The 22,764-nt window shown below is 43.0% G+C and overlaps 1 protein-coding gene across 8 annotated transcripts in view; it reads right to left on the bottom strand.

Moving 5' to 3' along the window:
- USP40 (ubiquitin specific peptidase 40) overlaps window positions 1-22,764 on the bottom strand; it is a 660,245-nt gene that overhangs the window by 144,092 nt on the left and 493,389 nt on the right. For all 8 annotated transcript variants that reach the window (XM_078681394.1, XM_078681396.1, XM_078681399.1 and 5 more), the window contains exon 29: window positions 750-815. In XM_078681394.1, coding sequence (XP_078537520.1) covers window positions 750-815 — 66 coding nt within the window. The remainder of the gene's footprint in view (window positions 1-749; window positions 816-22,764) is intronic.

Here is a 22,764-nt window from a genome sequence, read left to right as displayed (position 1 = left end):
GTTTTTTTTAATGCAGCCCATTTTCCTTAAAGGAAAACGGGCTGCATTTGAAAAAGAAAAATGTAACTTTCCAGTTTCATTTTTTCAGGGCAGGCAATGGTCCCTGGAACCACTTCCTGCTCTTAAAAAATATTTTCACACCAATTCACAAAGGCGAAGGGGTCCGCTGTGGACCCCTTCCAGTTTGCGAGTGGCTTACCACCCTTTTGAAAAGAGTGGTAAACTGCAAGTATTTTGTGACCGCAAATGTAGTTGCAAAACAATCATACATTGGTGTGAGGATCACTATTAGGAAGGAACACCCTTGGCACGCCTCTTACAAATAGCGAGTGGCAAACCATAGTTTGCGAGTCGCTAATAGCTTAGCGACTCCCAAAATATGGTTTGTACATGGGGAAGACCTATTTTGTGGTTGCAAATTCCTGTCGCAAAAGCGGGTCGTACATCTGCCCCAAGTGTGCTCCAAACGTTTTGTATGTTTCATAAGAAATCTCTGGATTCCAGACTTGCTTTATCCCTTGCAGGCTGTTTCCTTCAATGTGTGTTCTCCTTTCCAGGACTCTTTACACTGTTCATCATTGTGAGTTGCATAAGCCTTCACCCAGACAGAGTTGCAAAAGTCTACAATCAACATGCAGCAGAGCATGGTATATCAGTTTAATCTTTCACAATGTTTATGTGGATCAGTTAAAAATGCTCCTGTGACCTCCCAATGACGTAGAGCTAGAAAAGGTGGTGCCTTTACTTACCCTAGACGCTCTTCTTCCAGCAGAACCTGGACACAGATTTCAGGTTGACTTCCTAGTCTGTAATCACTGTTCACAAGAAAGAGAAGTGGGTTACTGCATGAAAATCCTTATAAGAACTTCTGTACAATTCCTTTGATCTCAGCTGCTCTACTCATGTACAAGTGATGCTAACAGTTTAACATACTCAGCAAGTTAACCATTTTGAAAGGTTCAATGGTCAAAAGGACAGAGACCAGCCTAACTAAGGTCTACTCACACCTTTCCTTTGGACTCCATTCTCAATGCTCAGAGATGAAAAGCTGAGAAAATATGTGAAATCTGGAAAGGGGAGGTTGCTTCGCTCAAGTACTGCTTGATTTCATAACACTAAAGAAATATTTTAGAGCAGAAAGAATCAAACTCCGACTTGCCTACTGAGTTAGGGAAGAAACAGTAGTAACATGCGACAGGAGGAGTCCTTGGATCACTGGGAACATCACTATTATCAAAAACAATGGTCCCTAGTAATGATAATTACGATGCAAAATTCTGAATATCAATTTAATATTTCCAAAAACATAAATACAAAAATAAACATCTCTTAAAACAATAATAAAATTGCAGCACTAGGAATATAGGGACAAGCAAACATGTTCAGTGCTCTTTTTTGACGTGATACACTCCAGTAATAAGCACTATCAACGAGTGTATCAATAAAACAAACAGCACGACCTGTCAGAAAATATCATCTATACAGTCAAACAAGGTCCGTGTATTTTTAAGGTCAACAGCATTTCAATCCCATAGTGGATAAAGGGATACTCATCAGGACTCAAGCAATAATTAAGCCTAAAACAAAGAAGATATAAAATGGTAGATTAACTAGTAGAGGTGATGTGGAGGACAGAAAATGGATATCAGCAGGAGTACAACTTGTGAAACTCTGGTGGGAAGCACAGTCTGATAGACTTGAGGCACGGTCCTAATGAGTGAAGGAGGGCATCTTTACCAAAGCCCGCTGGGGTTAAGGTGCCAGCCGTGCAAACTCTCGAATCGTCCAATGCTCCAATGGACAATGTGAATGCTCCAATCGGCCCAAGAGTGAGCACAAGCAGCTCGTGGAAGGGGGAGCCAGCTGACTTTAATCAACCCTGCTGGTCGACGAGCTGCCTGTAACTTCAGGAAATGGGCACGGTCAGCGAGTAGGCTTCAATTAGTTGGGAAACACGGTAGCAGGGGAGTGCCATTCAGCTTCAAAATATTCTTATGGTGCGGCCGGGATTGGATCAATCCCACCAATGATATGTGTGAGGCACGGTAGGGTCAAATGTAATCACACGCCGTGCGCCCACACGTATCATTGGTGGGATTGATAGAATCACGGTGGCAATCCTCGCCACACCATAAGGATATTTTAAAGTCAAGCGACTCTTCCCTGCTCTCACGTTTCTCGACTTATTGAAGTCTACAGGCTGACTGTGCCTATTTCCTGAAGTTACCAACTACTCACAGCAAAGCAGTTGGTTGAAGCCGACAGGCTCCCCCTACTTCCACACTGCTTGCTCTAACTCTTGGACCGACTGGCCCATTAACACTGATGATTATAGCACAAATGCTGCCAATGTCTTTCCCCAGCGACTAGCCATCCTGCACTCCTTAGGAGTGTGCCTTCCAGTCTATCGGAATGGGCTCTCAAAAAGACCACCAGAGTTCCTCAAGTTGTACTCCTGCTGATATCCATCACCTGGCCTCCACAGCACCTCTGCTAGTAAATCTATCATTTTGTAATCTTTTTTGTCTCAGGGTAAATTATTCCTCAAGTCCTGATGATGCTCCCATCATCCACTAGGGGGATCGAAAGACTGTCAACCTTAAAAAATACACGGACCCTATTTGACTTTACAGATCAAATTTCCTGACGGGCTGAGCTATTCTTGCTTTAATGATACACGTGTTGCACGCTTTATCACTGGAGTATATCGCTTAAAAAAGAGAGCACTAAGCACGTTTGTTGGCACCTATATTCAGAGTATTGCAAAATTATTGTTTCAAGAGGACTTTTGGAAATATTAAATTGCCATTCGGTATTGTTTATCGTAATTCTCATTAATAAGGACCATTGTGTGTTTCATATTAGGGAAGAAATGAGCACAAGGAGAAAGTGGCTAGACAGAAAAGTGGGGTGGAGGCAGAAACAACAGAGGGAAGAATATGGAATCACTGAAACGGAGTAAGACACAGTTATTTATTGATAAGACAAGATCTCTATCATGGTAAAAGTCATTAAATTCATAAACAATGAGTAGTCCCCATCCACATGCGAACAGTTTCAAAGCCACAAAGAAGCAACTTAGTCAAAGGAGAAGACAATGTATATTAAACAGCAACAGTTGCTTTTCATTTCCAATTTTTTTAAGGCATGTATGATAAAAATATCCCAAAACCCATTAAACTAAAAGGCTTCAGGCTACAAAACACTTGAAACACCATTGCTGCTTAAAAACCTTTTTTTTTTTTTTAAGTATAAACATGTTCCCGTACAAAGAAGGATGCAGCATCCGTCAGAATATAAACTGTCATTTTAAGCTCCCCATGGGTCTCTAAGAATTTAGCGATGATTCCCATGACAGCCAACTAGCGAAGGAGCTAGGTAACGTTTTCGCCTCTATCGTGTGATCTTTAATAATTTGTATAAGTACTAAAGAGAATAGAAAGACCATCTCTTATCAAGTGGTGATAAAGTCACAAGGAGTTTACGCAGCTGAAAAACTGTTGGCATGGTAAAAACATAGCCACTATGTTTTTGTACTCTGGCAACTGAACTCCTGTGGTGCCACAGACTCTAAAATATTCTGGGTCACATGGGGAAGACAACACAATTCTCAACACACTGGGCAGCTGAATCTTAAGGGTAGGTTATACTAGAGCTACGCACACGATCAGAAAAACGTACTTTGTCCAATCAGTACACAAAGGATGTACATTCAATGGTCACAAAAATTTATATTCTCAAATTGCTCCAAAACGCTTAGCAACTAGACTTTGTAAGTTAGCCAAATGGGATCTTCCTTGTATACTTTACCAAAGCACACATAGTCACGCAGTTGGTTTAAGTTAACAATCCCTTCCCAAGTAACTGGGGCAGAAAAGCTAGAAAGATCACCTTCAGCTCCACAATGTTTTTGTAGAGGGATATACGTTTTACCAGCCATGCGCTATGGATCCACCCATCTGTTCTAAGGAGAATCTCAGTATAGGGCTCTTAAACGGGTGTGAAGAAAGGAAAGGTATGACAACATGGACTGCCAGCAAGATATGAACTCGATGGAACTGAAGAATGCATATAAACTCTGTGAAATGGGCAAAACCTTTGCTAAATGGGCCAAAACTTCAGATCTAGCAGGTGATTCTTCATTCTGCAGAATTTAACTCTGTATTTCTCTTAGCTCATGGAAGCTAGAGGCTGAAATCACTAATTGTGGCACAAGTATCTCCCCATGGAGTTCACTGGAAACTCACAATGTCACCCACGGTGTAACAAGGCTGCTATGGCAGTGTTCAATATGAATTTCAGGACACTTACTTGGAGCAAATACAGCAGTGAGGTTAGAGGCAAGGGAGCTTGAATATGCCAATAGTCATGGTAGGAAGGATCAGTAACCATAGGAGAACAGATACTAATATGGTTAGGACAGATGCATATATATCGAAAGGAACAACAGATAAAGTGAACTGCTACCAGGGAATCAAGAAATCTGATATGGCTGCTTAACAGCCGAACGGAAATACATATCCATGGAGCACAGTCTGGAAGGAAAGCAATATTTGGGTAAGAGTTGCCATATTTAACCTTTTCATCATCAAGTAGGGTTTACAAGGATGAAGATCCAAGAATGTAAACATACACACTTTAGTAACAGTATTTCTGGTAGCCACTATGGGTGCTGGTCGAAAAAAACTGGTTGTAATTCATGATCAGTATATATTTTGCAACTATTATTGAAATCAGATAACCAAACTATTGACTAAAAAGTCAGTTTGTAAAACTCTAAATCGGAGTAGGTTACAACTGACCTACATAATAATATTCATTTGGTAGGTTGCAAATTGCGACACACTCCGACTGGATACAATCACAGGGATTGTGGTCAGCAGACCACCATGCCTGTGATTGCATTTGAATAAAGAAACTTTATTACAGTTTCTCTTAAAGGTTTGGTGGCACTGGTCCCCGGACCACAAGCTACTCCCCCAGAAACATTATTCCTTATTCATAAAGGAGGAAGTGGTCCATAGAGCTCTCCTTCCCTCTTGCAATTTATTTATCACCCAAAGTTGGGAGTCTGTAACTTTTCAATAGTTTGCAACCAAAAACAAACTAGTGATACAGAGGGTACAGATTTGGAATTAGGAAACGTCACCCAAAACGCACCCATTCTAAAAATGGAATCGGTATTCAGTCACAATTTCCATTTTAAAATGTACTAGCTCCTAAAATTGAGTTGATACATAGGGAACCCCTTTTTTCTTTTTTTTAGAACTCCAATTTGGAGTGTTTGTGACTATAAAAAGCAAAAAGAAAAACTTAGTACACCTAATCCTATATCTTTCTACAGAATCCTCACCTTAGCCTTATCCCCAAGTGATAGACCGGATCCTAAAACTTCTCTCCTAGTAGCAGCTTTATAGCACCGTCAGGTCGCATCATTAGACTCCAGTGACAATACCAGCCTAAATACAGCGCTGCCTGCTGTGCTGACGTCAGTTCTTTCCCTTTTTTCTTTGCCCAACCAAGGCTTATGCTTAGGAACTGAACAAGCTACATGGCAGCAGGCAACTTTACATTACAAGTGGAAAAACTGGTACCCTGGAAACTTATTAGGATCTGCACTATCTCAAGAGGAAAGGAGGAAGGTCAGTGAGGAATTTGTGAGAAGATGGCTGTAGGATTCCAGTGATGTTGGATTTGGGCTTAGCAGTCAGAAAAGGCTATTTCAACACCTATGCTGTTTTACACACTATAGCCTTGAAAGTGAAAACTTCCTCTAAATGCAGGGCCTGAAAGATCAGGAAGAGCACTGTACAGAAAGGCCTCAAGGCTACTGGCATTTTGAACCTCCAAATAAAGCCCAGGACACAGCTCATGGTAGTAATCGTACCAGAGAGTGCTAACAGTGATGTGGGTCGCATGTGTCTTACAAGTTCTCGATGTAGAAATGTGAGGGGTATGACCAAGGACATTGAGCGGTATGAAATTGCTTCTTTCCTGAAAAGGAGGCGAGCACATACAGCATTCTAAGAAACACAATCACAAAGGAAGGTACACAATTACAAAAATTATGGAGAGGAACGTTGTTCTACAATAATTTCTCATGCTATGCTGACTTGGATCAGACAGATGGTGCCTTTAATTCAATATTGTCATTTGAGCTCAAAGAGGGACATTTTGTGATAGTACATACTAAAGTGAATGGTCAGTAGGTTATACTGATCCTGAATGTAGAACAGCTAATCTATTATATTAATGTATCAAGTCAATTGGTTCAGCTGGCTTATTTACCAATGATGGTAGAGGGTGATCCAAACTGCATCAGTGATTTGATTTTATATAGGGCTCTTCCCTTTCTACCAAACTCTTGATGACTGGACTAGCCTGAATACTGAGCGAATGGTTGGGTAATCGGGAATCGGGAATTGGTTGACTTATGAAAGAAGAAATGTCCAAACAGCAGGGAATAAATTGGAAGGGTGCATTCTCCAAGATGTGGCCTGAAATGGATCAAGGGTCACGAAGGCCGGAACTCCAAAGGTCCAGTGTATAGAAGGATAATGAGCTGTGTCCTTCAGGGAAGAAGTCCTGGGCGTCAAGAATGCTCTTGGAGGGCCTGGTAATCTATTCCAGTTGCAGGGATCGAAGGATGAAGAGCTGGCACCAACGAATCTGGTGAAAAGTGTCTTAATCCTGGATTTGCATTCTAGAACTCCTGGGTCTGATGATGGAAAATAGATTTTTAGCTTGTGCACATTTGATCAAGTGTGGTGTCATAACAGTTTTTGTGACTCAAACGTCTTGGAAGAAAAACAAACTGCAAACATCTGGGGCCATCACCCGATGGCAGAGCATGTGTATCTACTAAATGGGGAGCCCAGTCACCATTAGAATTTTCTCTGGTGTATGTAGCTGGCCGATGAGGCCATGGATAACAGATTTTGGCTCTGAGACTAAACATGAACCTGAGGGTCCCCAGTAAATGGGCAATTCCCTATAAATGACTCTCCATCGAGTCCTTTTGGGACTGGTAACTTTTGTTTCTGGTGTTGTACATGTGTTTCTACTGCCACACACTACTCACCAGTCCATGATTTCCATGTTAGGCAAGATAGTGTACTATGCATTGCAAAACTGCAGCCCTGATTGTCAAATATTGAATATTATTTCAACACTATTTCAGACCATAACAAATTACTGCTTACGCCCAGATGGGGTAAGACCCCCAGCCATTATTCTTGCCTGGAGGCTACACATCAGTGCGCTTCTGGATGCTATGTTTTGTAGTACTCTAGGAAGCCCAGGAGCAGCTGTGAAAGATGGTGTGCCACAATTTGGCCCTCCAGGTGATTAGGCTCAGTTAGTAGACCTTAGGTTGAAAATGATGCACATCTATCAGAAAGATTGACATGTCTTGATTACAAGGAATATTCAAGTAGGACCTATTTGGAGAAAGACAAAATAGGCAGCATGTGGTGTTTCTGGCTAGACCAGTTGTGAGGGGTATCTCAATTGGCAGCATCCACACAGCATCTGGCAACATGTACTCTCTCAGGAAAAAATCATTAAGTATTTACAGACGTTCATACCGACTTGTATGTGAATCACAACCAAGTTGCAGTAAGACACAGTAGATAATTTAATGAGGACGAGATTGGTACCACTGTCACAGTGGAAGGCGGAAGAACTTGCAGCCCTCATCACAGCATCTGAAACCGATACTGATATCAAAGCAATGGCAAAAGGTGAACCCCCATGTCCAAAGGGCGTCTGGTGGCATTTACATCGGGTTCTGAGACCTACTGACACCCAAGCTCGCAGAGCTTAGCTCAGCGGCCTTGCTGGAGGCTTCTTACTTTCCTGACCATATGAGGCATTAATCATGAGGCGACCGAAATCTGGCAAGGCTATGCAGGACAAAACATTCTATTACTCAAACTGATGATGAACATCAATTACAAGATAGTTAGCAAAGTCCTGGCAAGCCAACTTCTCTCCTTACTGTCCCAAAAGTTCAATTTGGAACAAAATGGATTTGTGTTGAGTTGGAATGCTTCTCCTAATATCCATGAGCATTTTTCACTTTATACACAACACTAACTACTCACCGATGTAGTGGTGGCACTGAATTTGGAGAAAGAGTTTAACAGTGGGCTGGAAATTTGCCTAGGGAAAGGCTTCTGGAGGTGGATGTCTTTTTTTGCAGGCCAGCTGTACTGCAAGAATCAGTAAGGTCATTTTAGCCCAGAACGTGATTGAAAGGGAGACTCAAAAGGAATGCTCTCTGTTCCCGGTTATATTTGGCTAGCTATACAACGCTTGTCTGGTGTGGTAAGGTATGAAGGCCAGACAGGGGAATCCTTGTAGCTGGGGAACTACATGGCCTCACTATTTATAGACTATTGCTCTTATTCCTATACGGTGCCATTTAACATTTAAACTTGTCTACAAAAACTATGAGCAAGTTAGAAAAGTTTTCGGGATTGAAAGTTTAACTGGGCAAAGTCCTGCATTTTTCCTTTCCATTCGGAAATTGGTGCAATAAACTTCCCAGACCTCACTTGACAACCAACCTATCTTTCGCTATTTGGGGGTTATGATTTATTAACGGGACCCCAAGGTCATAAACTGCAAAATTAGGTCAGCAATGGCAGCAGATTTCAAACTGTATCACCTAGCCGTCCAGATACGGTGGATAGCTAGATGGCGTCTTCTTGAACAGGATGATGAAACAGTCAACAAGGGAGTGTTTTTCAGGCTCGTCTTTAAAGTCTGCTGGAAGGAGACACAAATGTCTGAAGTACTCTTTCATTCATGGTCGGAGGGGTAACCACATGCTGGGTGTGTAGCCTGAAGAATACCAGGACAAAATTAGCCTATGCACCCAACCTTCCAATGGAGTACTTGAAAATATTTATTGGGACCAAGCACTAAGTGATGTAGTCAGATAGAGGAATTGACAAGATGGCCAACCTGCAAGGAGTTAGACCCTTTGGGGCGAGTCCTAAATAGGGATATACCGGGGAAGGCACTTTAGGCCAGTGAACTAACGTAGACGCTTGGTTGAATTAATATATGTATACTAAAACAGAACTCATAAGTTGATGTTTGGGGGAAAATGGTTTAGTTTCCAATATATAAGGAAAGCTGATATTCGAGTGATAAAAATCAAAAGGTGTTGGGGAGCATTTACTACTAATAATAACTTGGTGCTAGTGGCATTGCAGTGATGGATGTATTGCCCATGTGGATGAATTCCACACTGACAAAACATTTTTTACATTACTCTTGGCCACGATGCCTTAAGCACTGAGGTGATCAATGCTGGTAATCTTGCATATGGTGACCAATAATGTGACCATGTCTGGTGTGGTTACTATTTCATTTCTAATATTAGTAGTGGTTTAGGAGGATTTTCATTGAATATAAGTAGCTCTTGTTACAGAAAAGGTTGGGGACCCCTAGGATAAAGGTCATACGTTAATATATACTGGGTTGAGTTTATGCTTAGAATATTGATATGATATGGAAGATATTTTTTAACAATTTCATATCTCAATGAAGATGTGATCTGTTGTGAAGAAAAGTTTACAATGAGCGGTCTTGCTTAGTACAGACTGCGATACTGCCACACAATGTGCGACAATGAACCACTATTATATGGCTTGCTTTTTATATTGTCTAAAAGTTATGATTCAACCTAATAAAAAATGTTTTTAATTTGGCACAGAACATTGCAAGCATGGATTTTACCTGCCTTACATTGTAAAAGGAGTCAAAGGACAGACTTCAGGAGACAGCAAAACAAGAAACATCAAACGGCTGTAAACGAAACTGGTCACCGACAAGCATAAAGAAGACAAAAAGTACCTGCAGAAAGCAGGAACACCACACTGGGTGTATCCCTGTAGAGAAGAGAAGAACCCCACCCGAGGAAGGTTGGAAAATGTCAAAACAAGGGGAAACAACCGTCTCCGACAACCATAGAACAATAACTGAGTTAAGACTCTGTACCACCATGGCTATCCCTGAACGGGGCATAAAGCACAGTCGGCTTGAATGTCAAAAAGGAAGGTGCCATGAAAAGGCACGACGATCAATGCATTTTGCACAACCTCTCAAAACCTGGAAGTATGCAACCATGCTCTTCGACGTAGAGAAATGGAAGAGGCCATAGCCCGACCAACAGAATCTGTAGCATCCATACCACAGCGGATGCTAAGTGTGGCAGCTTGCTGCCCATTTGGTACTAGGGGAACAAGAGCATTTCGGGTTCCTCCAGAAGGGAGGGCAAGAGGCGCTCCACAAAGTCCCACAAGGAGTGGGTGAAGGGTGCGAGCACACAAGAAGTTTTCAGAGAGCGACATACGGCGCTAGAAGCAGAAAAAATATGCTTACCTCATGCGTCAAATTTCCTGGCCTCCCTTTCCAGAGGGACGGGGAAAGGAAATCAATATTCTGCATGGCTAAAGAAGCCTGAACTAAAAAGCTTTTAGAAGAGGGATGTCTAAGTAAACAGGAGGGATCCTCCAGGGCAGGGTGATGCCTGTGAGAAATTGAGCGATCTACAGGGAGCCCTGTTTCATGTTTAGTCCACGCACCCAAGAGGATGTCGAAAAGACAGTCACTATAGGCTCAACATTAGACTGGGCAGGGTGTAGACCACCATTTAAGGGGTCTGCTATCAATTCCACCGAATGAAAGTGTAAATCCAGGGCAATCGAAATTTGATCAAGCATGTCCGCCAACACGGAACTTAGTATCAGGGAGGAGACTGGCAAAGATTCTAAGTCACCTGCGTCAGCCAAGTCAAGTTACCATCGAGATGGTGTAGGGGGTGGTAGTGTCCTGAACTGGAGAGGGACATACCACATCTTCCGTAGTACTTCCACAAGCATGGTCCTCAGAATAAAAACCCAGAGGAAGGGTGTCTGAGACGGTCGGCTCCATTGGCACCGTAATGGAAGCTGGTCGACTCAGAGAAAGCGATGCCTTTAAGTCAGAATGTTTAGACACAAAACAAGCCGATGTCTCTAATACACAAGCTTGTGGGATTTATTTCACTTTTCTTTAACACTTTAAAAAAAATGTTTGATGCATTATAATCATGTCATCATAAAGGCCAACGCAACATTATAACAACTGTTGAACATTCAACACAGACTTTGAAAAAACAACAGATGTGTCACGAAAATTTGAAATACACAGATAAATATAAAGTATATACATCTCTTAACAATTACATTTATAGACATGAGAAGCCAGTCCTTAACTGGAAATGACAAACACACGTGGGCGAAGAATGTACAAGTTTTGAAAAAACTAAATGTCTATTGGCTTCTGCCAGTGCGTGCAGCCCGGGGAACTGTGGTTTCGAGTGTTTTCAGAAGGAAACCCTAATTGTGTAAATTCTCTCCCAAGACACACCACGAGTGTCTTATCCCAGACGCTGAGGTCAACGCGTTTCAAACCCCATGGCCGTTATGGGGCATTCACCAGGACCAGCACATGGTGGTGTCTGTTTAAAGAAAGAAACCAATTTGTGTGTTACAATCACCTAACTGAAAATATTAGTCCACTGTTATAACCTTAATGTTTGAAAAATGTACCTCAAAACTACTGTAATCCTCATCAATGAAATTAGCAAGAAGTCAGGAGCGGGGCTGTATTACTGCCAGCTAAATATAAATATAATTTGCTTGTTTGCTGTGTAATGTGTCTAAGACAAAAGGTTTAGCAGAGATGACTAAGAGACTTGCCTTTGTCTTTTGTCAAATCTTTGTGGTTTTGGATTTATTGGCACTTTGAACCTTCGTCGTTAGGGAAGCCTGTAAAATATTGAGGTATGTTTGAGAAAGGGGTACTCTGTTGCACCTACAGACTGGATTTTACAAAAAGGGATGTATGCTTAAGCGTGGTTCAGGATACCAAGCACTGAGAGAGTTCGACATGTGAACCGCAATGAGAAAGAATTAAATGGAGACGGTTCCATTTTGAAAAGCCTGTATTTACCTTCACGCGCGCCGTCTTGTGTTTCAGGGGGACACTCTCTTGTTTATCTTAGAGGCGCTGACACGTGAACCGCGATGAAAAACAATTGAATGAAAACTATTCCGTTTTGAAACACGGGTATTTATATTTACCCGCGCCGGCTTATGTTACAGCAGGATGATCTCCTGAACGCGCTGATACCTTCAATTTGTAAAAAAGCGGAGTCACTTGCCTGATTACTTTGTATTTGTCTTATCTCACACAGAGAACCCTCATCGGTTGCATTTTGAAAGGCCAGGTTGGTGTTATGCCTTCAAATGCTAGAAGTAAAGTCCATAATGGAGTGCTGGAATTACGTGAAAAGTGAGAGTATGGCAGAAAGTCATTACGGGTGATTAAGTCCACAGACAAATGGCTAAGATCAGTTTGAGACAGGTTGCATGGTTTATACTTTGGTAATCTCGGACATTTCATTCAACCCTTTCAAAACAGTGTCAAACTTCATGATAAGGTATGCTTCTTTTCTTATTAGCAAATTTTCTGGGTCGCCCCCTGGGGGATTCGGTGTGAAGGCACAGAGAGCTGTCCACTTAAAGTCTTTGTCTGTGTGACTTTTTTCTACAAAGTGATTTGCCATAGGAGATGTATGTATTTTATTTTTGAGCCTGGAGCGGTGTTGCACAATTCTTTGCTTGACTCCTTGATTGTTTTTTCCTATGTAAATTTTCTGGCATGGACATAATATGACTTGCACCACATTCCTGGTTTTGCAGTTTGTAAACTAGTTGTGTTGCCAACTAGTATGGCCGTCTGTCAAAGGGGCGCCTTCGATAGTGGAACTGCATAGTAAGCAGTTGCCACACTTGACGTGTCCTTGTACTGGTTTGAGGTTAAACATAGCGCTAAGAGTATTTGGTCTTTAACTCTGGGGTTCTGTAGCACGTATTACTGGTTGCCCAATACTGTATTTTTTTTCAGGGCAAATAGTGGGGGTCCTATATTTTGTATTGAGCCCTAAATTAGGTGCCAGTTATTCTTGATTAGCTTCTTGAATGAGTTTGTGTGTGGCCTGAATGTAGTAACGCAAACCAGACGTTCAGTTGGTGTTTTGTACCTTTTAGTTAATAAATGTTCTATGGGTGTAAACCATGCTTGCTTCATGGAGTGCTTAAGGAGTTTTTTTTGGATAACCTCTTTCTTTCAATTTTCCTGCCAACACTTCTGCGTAGAACTCGTAGTCTTCCCTTCTGGTACAGTTAAGTCTGATACGTAAAAACTGTCCGTACGGCAGATGGTCTTTCAGATTCTTGTGGTGAAAACTGCTATAATGTAGAGCATTATTCTTGTCCGCTGATTTAGTATGGAGAGTCATGATTAACCCCGTAGGTGATGTTTTGACTTCAACGTCGAGGGATGCCAGACTTTTTCTACTGTGTGTCACACTGAACCGTATTGGGATTGCAATTATTAAGCCATATATGGAACTCATGTAATGACTTGTCTCCTTCCCAGATGCACCACACGGTATCTATGTATCGGTACCATTGAAGGATCTGCTCATTGTAAGGATTGTTGTTGAGGATGTAATGATGCTTGTATCTGGCCATGTACAGTACTGACATTTCTGGAGCAAAGGGAAAACCTATGGCAGTCCCTTTGACTTGTATGAAGAAATCATCTTCGAATTGTAAAGAAAAAAAAATTTCACATGGAAAGCAGAGCTAACCGAAGAATACAGTCCGTTGGGACTCTGTGAGGTCTACGTCTTTGTTCTAAGTAGAATTCCATGGAATCCAATGCATCTTCCTGAGGAATTTGTGAATATATAAGGACGCTACATCCAATGTTGACAGAATGTTGTGTTGTGGGTCGAAGTCAAAGCCTTCAATTTTGTTGATGAATTCCATGATATCTCTCAAGTATGAAGGAACCTCCGGCTGTAAAGGTTTCAAGAAAATATCGACGTATTTGGAAAGTGGTTCTAAGATGGACTCACAACCAGAAATGATCGGTCTTCCTGGGGGGTGCGTGGTTTCTTCTGTACTTTCGGCAGGAAATGCATTACTGGTGTACGTGGGTGTTTGTTTATCAAGTAATCCGATTCTTTTGGGTCAAAATTTCCCATTCAACCCCTTTGCTGACAATTTTCTCTATCTCAACCTGGATTTCTTTAGTTGGATCTAGTGGAATACGGCAGTACCACAGGGGATTATGTACATGACTTCTGTCCTCTTGGAGATATGCTTCCTTTGACAATATGACCACTGCACCGACTTTGTCAGCAGACTTGATGACTGTTTTTTGCTCTTTAAGAGATTTGATGGCCATTTTGTATTCTCCTGGGATATTGTTTTGCACAAATACTTTCTTCTTTTGTAGTGCATAGAGAGAAGATAATGTCGAATGTTCAAATGCTACCACATCTTTGGGGATGCTATGAATTGGTGGACAAAAATTTGATTTTTTGCGTAGACCTGTAACCTCAATCCGAGTTTGGTCTTCTTTATCCTCAAGCACATAATCGTATTTTTCGGAACAGTTCCATGGCTTCCATTTTCAATGTTGTGAAATCAGAATTGACCCAAGGGACAAATGTTAATCCAAGTTCCAGAACTGCTGTTTGTTCCTTTGTAAAAGCGGTGTTGGACAAGATGATGATGGACGACTTCTTTATGTTTTGTAGTATTGGCGGCGGGTCCTCATTCCCCAGAAGCATTTGCAGGAAAATCTAAAGAAAGAGGTTATCCCAAAAAACTCATCAAGCACTCAAAATTCACTGAGCTCAGCTTTCGGTTAATGAAACTATATAGAATTCTTAATAGTAGGACTTCTGCATGACAGCCAGAATAGAAATAATATAAAAAAAATGTTTGCCATAACAGACCAAAAAATACTAAGAAAGCTACAAATGCAATACATGCAAAAATGAACTGGCTAGATTTCACCAGTTGATTTCTCTATTCAGGAACAAAAGAAGGTTAGAATGTTGCCCAAACTGTCTTAATCCCAATGCACTTTACATCCTGGCTATATGAAGGCAGGGATACTTGTATCCACAAAAGGAATTAAATGCCAAACATACTTAAGAATGCAATGAATTATTAATCACTGCTCTGAAAGGGAAAAAATACCTTTCTAACTATAGATTTGTAGCTTGTTGCGCTGTATATTCACATGATTTGCACACTCCTATAATGGTGCAGATTTTGCATGTTCTTTTTCTCCAAAGTGTGTCTTTCGGTCTCAAGGTGACTTAAGAGTCCTCCCTGAAACCTTCAAAGCACCCAGACAAAATCTCCATTTCAGATTTTATTTTTCCCCCAAAGAGTGAATTAAAGTAAGTGGAGTGAAGCAGGATTGTAAATATGTATAGAAGCAGTGTGAAACATACGAGGCACGGCTTTCATCCATGGAGGCTTGATGATGCATGTGAATCTACAGCACTGCAAGCTACAGAAAGTTAAACAGTAAGAAAACAAGTTACTTACCTGTAACTGTAGTTTTCCAGTATAGGAAGGTTTCATAGATTCACATGCTTGAATCATTCCCCATCGTCGAGACGGGAGTCTCCAGTATATAAAAAAGCAATGCTTAGATAGATAGCAAACTGAAAAAAGGCCTAAGCCCATTTCCCTTTGCAACCCATAAACTTCGTTATGTAAAAGAGACCAAAATTGTCCCTGAACCAATCAGAACCTCTCATCCTCTAGAACACTCCTGAGGGAACCTTTTGCCCCACATATTTTTACGCACTTGTGCCTTAGACATCTTTCGTGCTAAATCCAAGGAGAGCGTCTCAGGGGAGGAGGGTGGGTCGCATGCGAATCTATGATAGCTTCCAATACTGGAGAACTCCAGTTACAGGTAAGTAACCTGTCTACTTGCTCCAGTATTGGAGCTTTCATAGATTCACATGCCTGAATCAGAATAGTGAGCAGTAAATCATAGCACATTTTTCTCGCGTACGACCTGGAATTAGGCTACGTATATACATTGAAAATTGCACTTTATATACATATATACTGAATTGTTTCAAAATTGCATATATCACAACAAATAATAAAATGTGCATAGCAAGTAATAAAGGAAAGAGGGATGGTAAAGAGGGCTCATCGTCACTGGAAAAGGTTTCTCAGTACTGCTTGTCCCACTGCCACATCCTTCTCAGCAGCCACATCCAGGCAGTAATGCCTAGTGAAGATGTGTGTACTCTTACAGGTAGCCGCCCTGCAGATATCCTGGATAGGTACTCCAGCAAACAAAGCAGTGGAGGAGGACACTGCTCTCATAGAATGAGCACGAACATGTGCATTCAACGACTTCCCAGCCGCCTGATGACAATATTGTATTGCCCTTGAAATCCATCGGGCAAGTCCCCTTTTTGATAAAGGAAAACCCTTCCTGGGTGCACTATAATATACAAACAGTTGTGAAGACTTGTGGAAAGGCCTTGTTTTTTGCAAGTAGCACTTGAGACAGCACTGAACATCCAGTGAGTGGAGTGCTTTTTCCACCGCCGTTGCCGGTTCATTCAGATCAAAGTCTGTTGGCACTTTTGGTATAAATTTAGGATTAGTCCTGTGAACAATCCTGTCCTCCTTAAACTGCAAGAAAGGTTCCTGTATAATGAGAGCCTGTATTTCCCCAACTCTCCTGGCTGAAGTGAGCGCTATGAGAAGAGCTACCTTCCACGATACGAATTTTAGGTCCGCCCTCTGAACAGTTTCGAAGGGTTGTTTCATCAATTGAGATAGTACGATGTTCAACTGCCAGAGAGGTGGAGGAGGAAAGCTTCGAAATAACCCTTTCATGAATTGTTTGATGATTCTTTCGGACCACAACAATGGTCCTGAGGAAGTTCTTCTATATCGTGATATAGCGGCGAGATGCACTTTAATAGTCACATGAGCTAAACCAGATTTTGCCAACAGCAGAATATAAGGGATACTTTCATGAGCTGCTGAGTACAAAGGGTGAATCTTAAACTGTTGGCACCACAAACAGAACCTCCTCCATTTCATCCTATATGTTCTGTTTGTACTTTCCGCTCTGGCCTTTGATGATATATCACTGCATGCCAATGAAATATCTAGATGCTGAAATTTGCAGTGTTCAGGAGCCAGGCTGCTAAAGGCAGTGATTTGGGATCTGGCAGAAGCACTTGTCCCTGGGACATCGTCAAGAGTGACGGTATCGGTTGAAGGTGAATTGGTTGAACCTCCAACAGTAGAAGCAGCTCCGTGAACCAGTGCTGTCTGGGCCACCATGGGGCCATCAGTATTATTTTGCACGGTTTCTTCTTCATCTTTGTAAGAATGCGTGGCAGGAAGGGAATCGGAGGAAAGGCGTAGGCAAAGACGCCTAACCATGCCATCAAAAACACACTCCCCCAAGATCCCCGTTGGTGACACCAACTTGCGAAGAACCAGCATTTTTTGTTCTGAGCTGTCACAAAGAGATCCACTGTTGGTTCCCCCTATCTTAGGAAGAGGTTTTGTAGATGTCATGGTTTATCTCCCACTCGTGGCAGGTTGATTTTAGTCTGCTCAGAGTGTCCGCTTTGATATTCTGATCCCCTGGAAGATGTTCCGTGTTAGGGATACTCCGTGTTGAAAAGCCCAATCCCATATTTTTTGTGCTTCCTGAGACAGGGAGAGAGATCTTGTACCTCCCTGTTTGTTGAGATAATGCATCGCTGTTGTGTTGTTTGTCCTGATTAGTACAGCAGATCCTTGTATCCTTGGCAAATAAGTCAGCAATGCTAAGCCTACTGCTCTGAGCTCTAGCAAATTGATATGAAATTGTTGTTCTTGTAACTTCCAACGACCGCTGACCTGAAGGTCCTGAATGAATGCTCTCCACCCTTCCAGGGATGCATCGGTGGTAATCCCAGTGGAGTTTGTGCGGTAAGGTAGGAAAGACCCATTGAGATGTTTCGTTTTTGGATCCACCATGCTACTGCTTGGACCATGGCCGGTGTAATCTTCACCATGTCGTAGAAGGATCCCACTGCCTGACACCGTTGCTGATCTAGTTGTTCCTGTAAAGGACGCATTTTCAATCGGCAGAAAGGAACAAGGGGAATGCAAGAGGACATGGTTCCTAGTAGTGACTTGTAACAGCGTACTGAAAGATACTTTCTTTTTGCAAACGCCTGGGAAAGAGATATTAGCCCCAGTTGCCTCTCCATGGAGGGAAATGCTTTGTTTACTGTTGTGTCTAGAATCGCTCCCGAGAACGTGATTTGCCTTGAAGGTTGAAGGGATGACTTTACCCTATTCAGAGTCAGACCCAGTTTGGCAAACAATTCCACGCATGCCGCTATTGACGACTGAGCTGACATTTGTGAAGGCGCTTTGACTAACTAGGCGTCCAGGTATGGAAACACCTGGTGTCTTTGTTTCCTTAGAAAAGCTGCCACTGGGGTAACTTGTGAAGGCAAGATGGCGGCCGTGTAGAACGGCTGGGAGCGTGAAGCAGTGGGGATGTGTGCTGTGCCCTGAATCCGGGGAATATGATACCACGGAACTGCTAGAGGAGCATGTTAAAAGAATAAAGTGATCAGCCCACGGCATTTTTCGGAGCGATCAGTATCGGAAAATCGGCGAATCATACATGTTACTGCCCAATACCTGCCGGGGAGCCATTGGAAGGTTGCTGCGGGAGCGGACGCTGGCCGTGAGAGTGCTGGCGGCCGGAGATAGGGCTCAGGTGAAGGGGAGGAGCCGGGAGCCATCACAGACTTTGCGGAGCTCGTTGAGCAAACAGCGGGCTGCAGCTGAGACGGTGGCGGAGCCGGTAACAAACCAAGGCGTTCAAGCCCCACGCAATTACTGGAAAAACGATAAGAAGGGACAAAGTGGAGTTATGGCCCCAAAAGCGATCACGAGCTCCAAAGCCGCCTTGAAAAGGAAAGCTGCTGCTGAAGCCGCGGCTGAAGCCGAGGATGAAGACAGCCGGCAGAGGAAGCAGACACCGGTAAGGAAGAATCAACTTGCTGCTAAAGCTAAACAGACTGGGTCTCCTATTTCTGACATTTTTGCTAAAATAGGCAAGGAAAAGGGCCCTAAAGCTGACGTTAAAGCTGATGTTCTGCTGGGAAAAAAGGGGCAGGAGATAGGTGCTGAGGAGGTACCAGTAGTCATAGATGCGGAAGGGGGGGGCTGGCAGACGTGCCATCTCCTTCATCAGGACCCGCCGTTGACTCCTCTTCGAGCCCAGGAAAGGCAGATGTGAAGAATGATGAGCAATACAATGCTCTGCCTCTGTTGAAAGAAACCCCGGTGATGTCAGGGGGATCAAGAGAAGGTCTAGGACCCACAAATCCCGGTCTAGAAGAGCAGACTAAGCCCGAGTTAGAAACAGCATTACCACAGGTGACCCTGTTGGCGGAGAACACAATAAATCTTGGGGCTGAGAAATTAAACGATAAGAAGAAACTACCCAGTGAGTGCTTTTTCTCCGTCTCAGAAGGAGGCGAGAGGTCGGAGGATGGAGATGGAGCCAGCTCTGAACAGGAAGGGAGCAATTTGGACACAGAAAGGGAGCCGGAGCACGATCTTGGGACACTTATATCTTCTGCCAAACCGCCTGTTGGAGTTAAAGCGCAGGACCTTTGCTGGGATCATTCGTCAGCCACCCCACTAGTTGGGAGCCCGCATGGGGAAGCTGCACAGATGTCCCTCCTCGAGGTGATACACAAGGAGATCCTAGCTCATAGGGAAGAAACTCGACAGGACAGCCGCAAGGCACCGGCTGCTGTCAGAAAGATGCAAGGAGCCATGAGGAAATTGTCCAAAGTCTGCGCTAATTTGGGCGATCGAGTTTCTAATCTAGAGGAGAGAGTAGTCTCAACCGAGGCGGAGTCAGCAGCTGCTTCAAATAAAGTAGATGCCCAAAGTGCCCAAATAACAGATATCCAATGGAAGCTGGAGGACCTGGAAAACCGACAGAGACGGAATAATCTTCGGATTTTGGGGGTACAGGAGGGGGCTGAAGGGACAGATGTGAGGGCTTTTGTCATCAAGCTCTTTAATCAAGCATTTGTAGATTTGCCAGGTTGGAACTGGCCAGATGAAATTCAGCGAGCCCACAGCACTCCGTTCAAGCTTGGCAGGAACTCAAAGGAAGGAAACAAGCCGAGAGCTATTTTGATATTCTTAGGTAATTTTGTGTTAAGACAGGCGATATCGGAAAAAGCAAGACTGGACTCAAGGAAGGTTGTGGAAGGAATTTCGTTTTTCGTCAGACCTGACTTTTGTCTTATAACAGTTGAGAGACGTTGGAGGCTGAGACAGTTGATAAAACCTTTCCTAGATAAAAAGATGCAGGCCTACCTGATTAACCCTGCGCAACTTAAAATAATCAATGCTGGTAGAACTCTGTATTTCACCTCTGAAATCAAGGCCAAGGAATATTTAGATTCTTAAGGGGTTTGATTCTGGATAATAATCTGCTTTTGTTTCTGCTCCAAGTGTCGTCTAATGGAATATTGACCAGCTTGATAAGCTTACTAGTGGGTCAAATTTAGTTCACTTTAAATGATCATTCATGGCTGCAGGCGGGTGGCGTGGTGTGTTTTGTGGCATCTAGAGATTTCAATTTTTGGTTTATCTATATCCAGGGTTTGGATTTTATGTACGGTTTTGTTTAGTTCATCTTCACTGCTGCAGATGCTTTTCCCATTGCTTGCACAGACCAGGTCTGAGCGCCTCACTTGAGCGGGTGTGTGGGCGGGGAGGAGAGGGAAGGGCAAGAAAGGGAGGTAGGGGGTGTGGACAGGAGGGGGATGGGAAGGGAGGGGTGGGAAGGGGAAAAAAGCAAAAAATGAGATGTTTTGGAGCAAAGAGGTCTCTGGTACCTATCTGAGGATAATATTGATAACAATGGCTAAGTTATGGATATTGGATATCTCCCATCAGGAAAAATTATGTCAAGAGGATGTCGCACATTAAAATCTGCTCCATCAACGTTGGTGGGTTAAATGATTGGAGAAAGCGCCAAAGATTATGTCATTTTGTTAAATTTAATAATCTAGATGTTCTGTGTGTGCAGGAGACCCACCTTCCATGGGCCAGGAGAAACCTATTAAACATAATGGGGTATGAGTTAGTGGCCTGCTCTTCGCAAACTTCAATGGTCAGGGGGGTGGCTATCCTTGCCAAACAAATTCTAGGCGGGGTTAAGAGATCTAAGGGTGATAGCTCAGGGAGATGAGTAATAGCGGAATTGACTCTTGGATATACGATATGTACAGTGTATGGGTCAAATCATGACGATCCGGAAGTGTTTGATATACTAGAGGGGGAGCTTGTAGATTGGCCAACTCCTATTATAATTTGTGGGGACCTCAATATCTCGGTTGACTGGAATAGACCAGGTAGCTACTCAGGGGGTAAACCAAGAGTGCTTCGGGCCCTGACCTCCTTAATGAGATCGCATGGTCTGAAAGATGTCTGGAGTGCAAAAGAACCCATCGATCCAGGTTTCACATACTACTCTTTCCCACATCAGAAATACTCCAAGCTGGACTATTTTCTGCTATCCTCAGAAAAGTTTGGTAAAGTTAAGATTAAAAAGCTACCCAAATCTCTATCTGACCATAGCCCTCTGATTTTAATATGTGATGTAGATAATATCGAAAGGCGACAAACAAGCTGGTCATTTGAGAGAAAGCTCCTTGCGGATGACAGGTTTGTCAGACATTTAAGACAATGGACTAGAGAATTCTATGAGATGAATCGGTATAGTGCTTCCCGTAACGTAGTCTGGGAAACTTTTAAGGCGTCCCTGAGGGGTGAGACAATAAGTTGCTCAGCCAGATTGAGGAAGGAGGATAGGATGAAGGTTGAGACTCTGATTGGGGGGCTAGGAATAGTAGAAGCACAACATATCAAAGAGATAGGGCAGGGGACTGATGGGCAGGCAAGTTTAAACAGAATGGCCACCATCAAAGCGGACCTCCACAGGGTAGTGACGCAAAAGGAGTCTAGGGAGTATCAGTCCTCTAGGGCAAAGTGATACGATATGGGGGAACAGGCAGGAAGAGCATTAGCACTCCGGATCAGGCAGGAGAGATCTAAAAGTTTGTTCTCCAGTATACAGGAAAATGGGACTGAACACACTGAGCCTAAGGAAATACTGAGAGTTTTCCAGACTTTCTACCAAAAACTATATGATCAAGAGGGTGGGGGGACTGTACAAAGTGCAGTCCTCAAAGATGATGGCCCAAAACTAGACGAAAGAAGTAGGGAGATGTTAGAACGCGATTTGACTCTGACTGAGAAAGTTGGCGCTTCAGGAACTAGCAGCTGCTAAAGCTGCGGGACCTGATGGGATCCCCCTCGAAGTATATAAATGCTTACCGGTATAGTGTGCTCGGGTTTAATCCCTGATTCCTGGAAGGAGACAAATATTGTCATGTTCCATAAAAAAGGTAAACCCAAAAATAATCCAGGTTCATATCGTCCGATCTCCCTTATCAATGCGGACACAAAATTATATTCCAAGGTCTGGGCGAAAAGATTGGTGGGGAACATTGGTCGATTAGTCTCCCCGTGGCAGCATGGGTTCGTGCCAGGTTGAGGCACTACGGATCACATAAGGCGTGCTATAGCATTATTCGATGCCCATGCTGCCGCGGGCGTAGATATGGCCATGATCCTCCTCGATGCGGAGAAAGAATTCGACCGTGGGATCTGGGAATGTCTGTGGGGGATCTTGGCCGGGAGAGATTTTGGGAATAAGAGCATGAGGGCAATCATGGCGATGTATAGT

The sequence above is a fragment of the Lissotriton helveticus genome, chromosome 3_1 (assembly GCF_964261635.1).
Source record: "Lissotriton helveticus chromosome 3_1, aLisHel1.1, whole genome shotgun sequence".
NCBI classification, from domain to species: Eukaryota; Metazoa; Chordata; class Amphibia; order Caudata; family Salamandridae; genus Lissotriton; species Lissotriton helveticus.
Note: the sequence above shows the minus strand (reverse complement) of the source record. Positions and strands in the feature narration are given on the sequence as shown.